The sequence below is a fragment of the Trichosurus vulpecula genome, chromosome 7 (assembly GCF_011100635.1).
Source record: "Trichosurus vulpecula isolate mTriVul1 chromosome 7, mTriVul1.pri, whole genome shotgun sequence".
In the NCBI taxonomy this organism is placed as follows: domain Eukaryota; kingdom Metazoa; phylum Chordata; class Mammalia; order Diprotodontia; family Phalangeridae; genus Trichosurus; species Trichosurus vulpecula.
Genome location: NC_050579.1, coordinates 262,111,472 through 262,123,292, shown reverse-complemented (window position 1 = coordinate 262,123,292; position 11,821 = coordinate 262,111,472). Strand labels below are relative to the sequence as shown.

At 43.5% G+C, this 11,821-nt stretch overlaps 1 protein-coding gene across 1 annotated transcript; it reads right to left on the bottom strand.

Annotated features, from left to right (window-relative positions):
• Nucleotides 1-2,622: 2,622 nt before the first annotated feature.
• On the bottom strand, nt 2,623-6,663 carry MOGAT3 (monoacylglycerol O-acyltransferase 3). Its single transcript, XM_036765955.1, has 7 exons — nt 6,591-6,663; nt 6,334-6,441; nt 6,164-6,234; nt 5,454-5,658; nt 5,104-5,278; nt 2,864-3,060; nt 2,623-2,777 (listed from the first exon to the last, which is right to left on the bottom strand). The coding sequence occupies exons 1-7, from the start codon at nt 6,661-6,663 to the stop codon at nt 2,623-2,625; spliced, it is 984 nt and encodes a 327-aa protein (XP_036621850.1).
• Between the last annotated feature and the right edge of the window lie 5,158 nt (nt 6,664-11,821).

Here is an 11,821-nt window from a genome sequence, read left to right as displayed (position 1 = left end):
ACTAATACGGAAATATGGTTTGAATGATTGTACATGTATTACTAGTAGGGTCCCTATTGGGGAGAAGCCATAAAATACAATAAGTGAAAAACCATAAAAACTTAAACTCTGTGAAAGGTGGAAGCCCAAACATGGTGACCTGTTTAGAATCATAACTTAGATACTGAATTATATTTTAGACACTGAGTCATAACTTCAGATACTATGACCTACGAAAGCCATAACAAGAATATTGTGATATATATGACAGGGATATGATTGATATGCAAACTTATATTTAGGCATAACATTGACTTAACACCCAAACTCACTGATAAGCAGAAAAACAAAAATATCCTCCAGTCAGTAGTGATGCTCTCTCCAGCTCCTCTTGCCTTTGTCTGTTTTCTATAATTACCGCAAGGACTTTTGGAGTTCTTTGCAGGGATCCACTAAACTGTCTGGCTGCTGCTCCAGACCAAAGATTGCCCATTTGTAAGTATTCATAATGATTGATTAAACTATTACCCATAATCAATTTGGAGATACTTGGCCTCTTCCTTTGGTATCAAAAGAATACCCCATGGTTCTAAGGTAAGTACAGGGTTCCCCAGCCAGGGGAATTCTGGACTTACAAACCTGTATCAAATTGCTTTCTGTCTCAGGGAAAGGGGAGGTAAGAAAGAAAGGGAGAAAATTTGGAACTCAAAATTTTAGAAAACAAATGTTAAAAATTGTTTTTACATGTAATATGGGGGGAAATGAAATATCAAATATATTTTTTAAAAATTTTAAAAATAAATGATACGCAAACTAGAGATAAAGAAAGAAAATAGGAGAAGAGTTAAAGGCACTTACAGTAGACCACCTTCACAGGTTTAGCCAACAGAGACAGGAGAGATGGGATATTAGTTAACAGGACTGGAAGGATCAAGTGAGGACTTTTTGAGGATGGAAGAGACAAGGGCATATTTATAGGCAGTAGAGAAGCAGCAAATAGGGAGAGACTAAAGAGTGAGGATGATAAAGGGGCAATCAGTTGGAGAAGATGGGATGGAATAGGATCACTTCTGCATGTAGAAGGGTTCAACTTGGCAAGGACATATAGTAGGTGTTTTATAAATATTTGTTATCCTGATCAAAAAAAAAAAGAAACCATTGAAACATTTTTTAAATTGCACAGAAGAGAACAAAAGAAACATTGACAAGAAAGCACAGACAAGCAAGCTAGTTTTTAGAGTAACATAAAATTTATTATTTAGGTTTTTTTAAACAAGCAGCATAACGTGGAAGTTCATTATAGTATCCTCTTTTTTGTGTTCTGATGAAAGTATGGAAATTCTCTTCTTTGGTGTTTAAATCCAGAATTTGAGGGGAGGAAAGGGTCCTCAGCTGGCAAAGCAATGAGGAGAGGAGGAAGCAAATTGAGGGAGAGTGATATAAACATAGGCAAAGAGGTAGGAAAAGGCATATCAAAGTGTATGTGTGGAACCATGTGAGATCTAGGAAGGCCAGAACCATGTTTTACCAAACCTTCACAGCAATTCAACTTGGTGGTACAGGTGCTGTAGGAACTGAGAAGGAAAATCAGCGAGGGTTAGAGTCATCATCAAAGCCTTAGCAGAAGGGAAACCAAAGCTAGACACTGAAGGTAAGTGGGATGTGGCTACTTGAAGAATATTACAAGTGTTTTGTTGGAAAAGAAATAGTAACATAGGCACAGAGGAGAAAAAAGAAACACAGAGTCGGTATGTAATAAATTCAACTGAATAAACATTTAATTGAATTCACAATTTAGTCCAGGTGAAATGTACAATTATGTATAGGGCAAAGGGGATAAGGCTGAAAAGGTAGGTTACTGTCAGACGGTATAACCTTGATTGTCAGGCTAAATGAAGTTTCTATCTGAAAAATGAGAAAGCTAGACTGGATTTTTTTCTAAGGTCCTTTCTAATTTTATCATCCTACAATTCTAGTAATAAACAAGTCCCTCCTCCATCTACCTTTCCAAGGAATTTCTAACACCTTATCCAAGGGGAGAGACAAATTTAGCATAGCCAGTCCCTAATCTGACCCCATCCTACATAACCAACTTTATTTCTTGCTACTACCCAGGGGGCAACAAACTTTTCCTTCGTAAGGCTGCCCCAGTAGCTAACAAAGCTCACTTCCCTGCCAACAAAGGTTTATATTTTTTATCTACCCCAGCCCCACCTAAATCTTGGATGGTCTCTGAATAGCCAGATTCTACATATCTAATTCCTTCAAAATCCAGCTCAGGTCCCACATCTTACAAGAAGACTTTCCTGACTGCTCTAATCTTTCCTGATCCTATGCAATCTAGCACTCCATTTCATACCATTTTATATAGAGCTTTCTCATTGCCTTGGGTAGGTGGTATTCCTGTCTTCTACCTACGCCAATCACAGCAAGAGCAGTAACATGGTAGGTGCTCATTTCATACTTGACTTATTCTTCCATGTGACCAGAGGGAGGGAAGAGTATAAGAGGGAGAAATCATGTTTTCCAAGCCAGGGCAGGTCTCAATCCACTTCTGAGAGTCATACCTGCAAAGAGGTAGGGCTAGGATGAGGAAATACACAGAGTCAGGGTAGTGGGTGGAGGTGACACAGGAGCAGAGTCCTAGACGAAAGTGAGATGGGTGGAAGGAGAGACCCCACAGCTTTCTTTGTGTTCCTCAAACATCTGTTCTATGGCCTCCATGTAGAGCCTGTGGTACCAGTCAACTTCCTCTTGGGTAGGATTTGGACGATGGGGGACGGTGATGGGGCGGCCCACTGAAGAGGAAAAAATGTTTGTGGGTTACCCAGAAGAGGTGACTGTCATACCCAGAGCAAACAACTTCAGAGGAAAAGGAACTCACCAACAGTGGTGATAGGCACAGGGAAGGGCAACAATCCCCAGGGGAAGAAGAAACCACAGCCCCAGAATATGCAGGGAGCAAAGCCGATGTATCTCTTGAAGGCTTCCTGCAAAGACCTCTGCCAGGACCCTCTCCCAAATGATGCTTGTGTGAAGATCTCATTCTCCCCAAAGGAGTATACAGGAACCAGGGAGGCCCTGTAGGACAATGGTTTGTGATTGCTCCATTGTTTCAGTTGTATCTGATTCTTCATAGCCGCATTTGGGTAAAGATTAGAAGTGGTTTGCCCTCTCCTCATTTACAGATGAGGAAACTGAGGCAAACTGGGTGAAGTGACTTGCCCAGGGTCACACAGCCAGTAAATGTTGGAAACAGGATTCGAACTCAGGTTTTCCTAACTCCAGGTCTGGCACTTTATCCCCTGCACCATCTAGCTGCCCTAAGGGCTGGTTAAAGGAGGTTATAAAGGGAATAGAGAGAGGTAAAGAGGAGACAGGTAAAGTCAGGCCACAGAGGTACCCTAACTCCTCACCCCACCCCAGCTCCCCCATCACCATGCAGGCAATACCCAGGAAGCTGGTGGGAGGAGAACCAAAACAAATGCAAACACGAAGACTGTGAAGATCCTGTTAGTGGCTCTCTAGCCAGCTCAGGGCTCTGTTTGGAGCTGCAGCCCCACACTCCTACTCCAGCTGGTTGCTACTCCAAAGGCATGGACCTCAGAGGTAACTAAATGATGGGATTTTGATGTGGCCTCTACCACGGCGACCTAGGATCTCCCACTTAACACCCCTAGGTCAGAGTTATATGAGGCTCATGCAGATAGAGCAGAAACTCAGGAAGAAGACCTTAGTTCAAATTCCAACTCAAACACTATGTGACCACAAGTAACTAATTTAACCTCTCTGGGCCTGAATTCCTCTTCTGTAAAATAAGAAATTCAACGACCTCTCAGACCCCTCCCAGCTCAAAATCTAAAACCCTCTAACTCGCCCCAGGGGCAAACACCAGGCAAGGCATCATCGGAATGGAGATCTGAGCCCATTAGATGCAGCTGGTGGCGCAGTGGACCAGGCCAGACTCAAGAAGGCCTGAATTCAAATATGATCTCAGACACTTAATGTGTAGTCCTGGGCAAATCCCCTAACCTCTGTTAAATAGGAACCATAGTAACACCTACCTTCCAGGGCTGTTGTGAGGATCAAAGCAGATAATATTTGTAAAGCATTTTAACTCAGTGTCTCGTCCAGTGCTTGTTACCCTCTAACTTGTTCCCTCGCCTTCCTGACTCCAAGTCTAACATTCCCGTTCCCCTATGTCACATTGTCTCAAATAAAATAATACTGGACATTTAGACGGACATCACACACCTTCCCAGCTTTTTATCACATCACTTCCCTCTACATCTTAGCAAAACTGGACTCAAACCCCTCCCCCCCGCCACTGACTGTATACTATTTTCTCCCCAATCCCAGAGATCTCCTCCCTTTTCATTACTGAATTCTTACCTATCTTTTAAAGGCCAGTGCAAATGCTAAACGCCTCCAGCAAGGCTTCCCTGATCTCCCCTGTGGGTGCCATCTTTCTCCCTCATACCTCTCAAAGCATTTTTGGTAACTTAAATGCATTTTATAAAGTAACATGCATTACAGCGATATCTTTTTAGGTATTATCTTCCCCTACTAAACTGCAAATTCCCAAAAGAGCAGGGCCCATGTTTGTTTTAAGCTTTGTATCTCCACGGACAACTAAATATACTTCTCTCTACAAACAGTAGGTGCTTAATAAGTGGTTACTGTATTTATATTAGGATCTAAGACTTTCAGAATACTTTTCAGTTATCTCATTTGGTGAAACTTAGAACCATACATAGCATAGCAAGAGATAGAAGGCACCTTAGTGGAATCCTTCATGAAGGAAAATGAGACCCATTGAGGCCTACCTTAGGTTACATAGCTAAGGTGAGACCAGGTTTTATGTCCCCCTGTCCCAGTGTCTCTCTATAGCACTATACTGAAAGATGGCATTTTCACTGATTGACTAGGCACTAAGTCTCAAACACACAGCCACTAGAGAGTGTGAACTCCAACTTCGTGTGTTTCATAAAACTCAGTTTTATTCCGGCAGGCAACACCACCAGTTCAACGTCTTTGTTTTTAAACTCTAGTTTGCCTTCAACCCCCACGTTATAGCCCTATATCCAGCGCCACATTCTTTGGCCTTGATATCAGCAAACTTACCCATGCCTCAAGGCCAGGCGCACGAACCCCTGTCGGTTACGGAGGGTGAGGCAATGCTTTCCCGGGACCCCGTGCAGTGACTCAGCAGCGCCCCCGACCAAGATGACCACAGCCTGGCCAAGCTGGGGCCCCGACAGCAAGAAGTCCAAGCTGTGACGGCTCACTGTGCACAGCCCTGCGGACAGACTCAGACTCCAGGACCCGAGAGCTCAGTCTTCTCCTCCAACATTCGCGCCGCCGCCCCCCCCCCCGGCCCCGCCCCTTGCCATTGGTGCGATGGTGCGGTGCTTTTCCTTCCCTCCCACCACAAGCACAGACACACCAGGACACACGCATGCACATACACTCACCTAAGCTCATGAGGTACTCCCGGTATACAGGGAGTCGAAAGAGGCCCGCCAGTCCAGCCACGAAAGGCCGAAGACCCGGGAATTGACGGGAAAAGCCATTGCCCTCGGTGGCAAAATTACAGAAAGTCCCAGCGCACATGATCCCATGAGGGTGTGAGGCCAGCACATAGTTTCTGTCTGGGGGCAGTTCTGCCGTCTTCACCAGCTTTGCGGAGAAGGGGCGTGTGTGGGGACGGGGAGCGGAGCGATGCGAGCTGAAACACCCACACCGACCCCCGCCCCAAATCTCTCTGGTTAAAAGCCTTCTTCCTGAGATTAGAGAGCCCTTCCCACTCACCTACCCTCCCTGGTGTCCAGCCCCCCGCCCTCTCCTGGGAGCAAGCATGGGAATCTAAGAATTTATTCTCTACTGGGAGTTAAAAAATACCAAAAGATCAGCCCTGTTGGAATGGGAAAACTTTCTTTTTACCATCCTAACCTTTAAGCTCGAGATTGAAGGAATTAAAAGCGGCGCAGGCACAGATACATTACACACAAACCACTACCCCATCACCACCTCCCTTGTCTTACTGTACCTCAGACACAAGTTTTATGTATTAGCCCATTAAGAGGGAGAGAAGGAACGAACCGGTCAAGAGGTTAGGGTGATTAAGTAGAGACAGACGGTATTAGCAAATGGGGGCCAGGCACGCCCAATATCCCTCTCTCACCTTGATGGGATAATAATCTCTAAAATGTTCCCAAACCTTACACTTCCTCATCCACTCAAAGCGCCGACCGCCTGCAAGGAGGAAAGGGGGAGGTGGAGAGGTGAAGTCTGAGAGGCGCCTTCCCCCACTCATCTCCCCCTCATCATCCCTCCCTTTATGTCATTCCTCACCTCGGTCTGGTGTGTCCCAGTCTAGATAAAGCCACACCAGGTAGAGAACGGAAAGGAACCAGAACGGCGTGAAGAGAAGACAGAGGAGAAGAAGGGAGGAGAAGAGGCCTGTAAAGAGAGAAAAAGGGGTGGAAGTTGGGAGAGAAAGATTAGACTTCTAAGACCCAAATGTCCAGGAGCCCCACCACACTCCCTCGTACCCTCCCCACCCCAAATCCCCTGTCCCTTCAACGACCCAGTTGCAGAGCCAGCCTCACCCATGAAGAGGTAAGTGATTACAAATTGATAAACGCTGAGCATTTCTATTCTCTGCTTCTTCAAGGTCTTCATGGTGGGAGACGGTGAAAGTTAAACCTATGAGGGAAAAAAAGTGACCAGAGGGAGGCTAAGGAATGAAATCTTAAGGGACAATGAAAGTAGGAAGGGATGGGAAAGTAGGAAGGGAAGGAAGATTAAGTGGGCACCTCTCACCAGAGGAAAGGTCTGGTGCGTTCTGAAATATTCCCAAACTTCCTTTGCTTACACTTCAAATTGATCTTTGACCTTTGACTTACTTTTCTGGTTAGTCTCGGGGTGAAACAGAAAACAGCTGTAGGAGGTAGGTCACTGGAGGGGGGGGGGGGGAGGGGAGGTCCAGTGGGATCCTTGAAGGTATTTAGAGTAGCTGGGGAGCTGGACAGCAGAGCCCTTACTGAGGATCAATGGTAGGAAGGATCGTGTTTTTTCCTGCCAGCTCCGTTTCTCCAGACGACCTCCTCTTATATGCAGATCTTAGGTGGGGTGGGTCCAGACGACTGAACTCGGTCGCCCACCCACCCCCCCTGCTCCCATCAGGGGTTTCTTGGGCATCTCAGCTTTCCCTAACCCCCATCCCACCACATACGCATAAGGAAGACAAATACTTTTTATTTGTCCCCACCACCACCACCACCACGCCCCCGCCTTTTTTTTCGGTCATAGAGGGGCGGTGGGCTGGAAGATACCATCTCCCTCAAGGGTGGGGCGTGGGTGGGGAAAAAGAGGACAGGACTTCGAACCCAGTCGCTCCCAGGCCAGGAGGAGGAGGCAGTTGAGACATGCTCCTTGAAGTTCTTGAGAAACTGGAATGAGGCATTCTGTCTTGTCTTTTTTTTTTTCTAATTAATAAAATAATCATGGTAGAGACGTTCATTCTTCTAATAAGCCTGCTGATCTGGTATTCCCAGTTACCAGCATGTTCACTTTCCCCAAAATGTGAAGTCTTTTTCTTCATTCCACCCCTCAGAAAAGATAATTTAAGGGCACGAGAAGTTGTTGGCAGCTTTGAAGTTCTTGGCAACGATGTAGATCTCATGGATCATGTCCTTCCTGCAGATGATCCCATATTTTCCAAGAAATTTTGCAATAAGGGCATTGTCAGGGCAATTCTTGTTTCATGTTTATCAATGGAGTCATTCACAGACTTCACCTTTGGGTAACCCAATGCCATTGCACGGTTCCATAATCCTCTGCATGTTAATTGAAGTCATATTAAGGTTAACAAAAGTGCCGTTGATACCTATGATTCCGATCACAAAAACTAACTTAGTTGCCAGCTTTGTGTGCCATCCTTGTCAGACAGATGTTGTGTCTGTACATCTGTCTGTACTCCTTATGTTAGGCTTTAGCTATTTTGTAGATTTCTCTTCCCCATATCTTATGGGGCTTTTTTATAGCCATCTTTTTCTTCAAGTGGCTGGCCTTCAGTATATTCAGAGGTCTTTTACTTTTTCAGAAGACATTCTGGAACAGATGGTAGCTACTTCCTTTCTTCTACACCTACCATGATTACAGAGAGCTCCAAGTTCCCCTGGTGATAAAGGGGGTGTGCAGGGTTGTGGGATTGCTGACATTCACAAATATGGGGAAACAGAAAAATCTACATGCAACCCAGTTGCAGACCTGGGCTGAGTGTCTGTCCCCAGCCTGTGTGTGTCTTTGTCACTGTAGAGTACAGGATAGTGAGGAACCAGACTCATCCCAGTTTCAGCTGCCAGAAGAAACACAATCAGGTAAACCTGAGCTGAAGATTGGGTGTAGAAGGAAGGAAGCAACCTTCAAGTCCCAGGGGTCAGCATCTCATATTGTCCTGAGAAACAGAGTCCCACAGACTTCAGGAACACTGAAAATTCAGGAACCCCCAAAGCCAGTCCACCCAACAAAATAAACCCCTACCACTCATGGTCTTACCTGGGGCCCTGGAGGAAACCAGGGACTAGAGCAGGGGTGAGGAACCTTCGGCCTCAAGGCCACATGTGGCCCTCTAGGTCTTCAAGTGCAGCCCTTTGACTGAATCCAAATTTCACAGAACAAATCTCCTTAATAAAAGGATTTGTTCTGAAAAACTTGAACTCAGTCAAAAGGCCATACCTGAGGACCTAGAAGACCACATGTGGCCTTGTGGCTGCAGGTTCCCCACCCCTGGACTAGAGAAATGGACTTTCTAGTCTTGTTGTACCGCACACCCTCCCCCTGCTTTGCAATCCACTGACCTTGCTGGTGCCTCCTTGCTGTTCATTATTTCCTGTTTCTCCTGTATATAACTTGCTTGCATGGTGTTGGCATGTTGTCCATCCCACTGAACTGTTAGCTCCCTGTGGGCAGGGACTATCTTTTCCCCTTTCTTTGTATTCTTATTGCTTAGCACAGTGTCTGGCATATAATAATATATATTTAATAAGTGTTATTGGATGACTGACAGTAGAGTCCTAGGATAGTTTCCAGGAGGGAGTGAGATAGAAACAGTCATTTGTCAATTTACAAATCGAGCTCCTATGCTAGGCACTAATGTGTTAGATTCTAACCAGCTTATCTTTCCCACCAAAAAATAAAAACAAAATGAAAACTTTTTTCCCTGTTCCTTATTCCTGAGTCCCCTATGTTTTTAATAAATAAGTTTTTATTGATATCTTCTGTTTCTTATACCATTATAGTATCCCATGTATCCCTCCCTGTCTCCCTCTCAGAGAGCCAACTCATATGACAAATGGCTGGAGGGGTTTTAGAGAGGGCAAAAAAGTCAGAGAAGCCCAAAAACATGTGCAATGTGTAACCCCTGCGGACCTCTCACTTCCACAAAGGTGTCGGTTAGGTGTGATTTCTCATATCTCTTTATTCAAGTCCTGTTTGATCTTTATAATTTTGTTACATTTACTTTTGATTTGGGGGGTGTCATTCCTTCCATTTACTTTGTTGTTATTGTGTATATTGTTTTCATGGCTCTGCTTACTTCATTCTACATCAGTTCATGTAGATCTTTCCATGCTTCTCTAGATTTATCAAATACATCTTTTCTTACAACACAGTAGTTTGCTTAGTCATTCTTCCTCAGTTGATGGGCATCTACTTTGCTTCCAATTTTTAGCTGTCTTGAAAAAGTGCTGCTCTAAATATTTTGGAGTATGTGGAGACTTTTTTTTTCTTATCAATGACTTCCTTAGGGTATAAGCCTAGTAATGAGGTCTCTGGTTCAAAGGATATAGACTTTTAAGTCACTTTGTTTGCACAATCCCAAATTGCTTTCCAAAGTGATTGCGCCATTTCACAGATCAATCAACAATGTGCTAATATACCTGTTTCAACAATTGGGCTAGCAGCTGCTGTGGGGGTGAAAGACCAACACAAAGCCAACAACAGGAATGCTGCCAACAAAGGTTCTTTTGATCTGCTTTACTAAGGAAAGCAACGTTAAGGGGTTAACAATCTTATTTTAATCCAACATATACATAGAAACTCACTTAGTTCAGGAGGAAAAGCCAGCAACCTGAACTTCAGAGCAAATACAAGTACAAACACACATTGGAAGCAGCCCAAATCACAATTCATAGTTACCAAAAAGCTTCAACATCTGAGTTCAGGAGCCAGGGAGCTCAACAACGGCTGGCCCAGAGTCACACACCACTCTTCCTGTGGCTCAGAGCTCCAAGGGAGAACACCAACCCTCTGGGTTTATATATCTTTTTCAGGGCCAAAGGTGAGTCATACATGCGACTCACCCATGTGACCTAAAGCGTCACAAAAATGTGATAAATCCACATGGTCTAAAAGCCTCTGATGTCACAAACATGTCACTCAAACCCACGTAAATTAGGCTTTCCCTTGAGGCAAGGAGGTCATTAAGGACTCCTAATTTAATCAAGGAAACAAAGGCCAAACACTTCAAGGGTACTTGATTGAAGAAGTGTTAAAAATCCATCTTAATTACCAATGCACTATCTTTCTACAACCTCTCCAACATTGACTGTTTTCATTTTTGTCAATTTGCAGGGTGTGAGGTGAAACTTCAAAGCTGTTTTGATTTGCATTTCCCTTATTAGTGATTTGGAACATTTTTTCATGTGCTTGTGAATGCTTTGCAGTTCTCTTGAGAACTGTTTGTTTGTATTCTTTAGCCATTTATCTATTGGGGAATAGCTATTAGTCTTACATGTATTTATTAATTGTTTATGAATCTTGGATACCAAGCCCTTATCAGAAAAATTCGATACAAAGATTTTTTTTCAATTTGACCACTTCCATTCTTATTTTAGGTATATTAATGTTGTCTGTGTAGAACCTTTTCAATTTCAAGTAATCAGAATTACCTATTTTATCATTTACAATTACCTGTATTCTTGTTTGGTTAAGAATACATCTCCTACCCATAGCTATGAGAGGTATATGACTTGTTCTTCTAATTTTTTTATCCTTTATATTACAATATTAAGGTTGCATATCCATTTAGAATGTATTGTGGAGTATGGTTTAAAATATTAGTCTAAGCCTAATTTCTGCCAAACTGCTTTCCAGTCTTCCCAACAGTTTTTATGAGATCGGAAGTTTTTCCTTAGGTAATTTATGTTTTCTACTTTATCAAACGCTGGTTATTACATTCCATTGTTTCTGAATCTCCCTTGTCTTGTCTGTTCCATTGATTTATTTCTCTATTCTTTAACCAGTACCAGATGATTTTGATAACTGTTGCTTTATAATATAGTCTGAGGTATGGAAGTGCTAGTTCCCCCTCATCCTTACTTCTTTTCATTTCCCTTAATATTCTAGATCTTTTGTTTTTCCAAATGAATTTTGTCATTATTTTATCAAGTTCTGTAAAGCATCCCTTTGTTTGTTTGATTGGTATATCATTAAACATGTAAGTTAATTTGGGTAGTATTGGCATTTTTATTATATTGGCACAGCCTAGCCATGAGCACTGAAAAGAGAGAAACTGGCAGCAGCACAGAAAGCCTTCAAGAACAACCAGGGCCCGTCCCTGAGTGGATCTTCAGTGTTCAGCTGGTGTGAAGTGGTAATAGAAAGAAAATGGAGTTTCACTGATCAGTGGAGCCTGGAAAGGCAAGAAGCCAAGCCAATAAGCCTCTGAAGTATATCACAGACCTTCCACTATCCCTCTATGGAATCTATGCTTTATTCAGTAGGCAAAGAGGAGTCTTGAATAGAGCTGTGATTAGAGCAGCGCCCTATAATAATA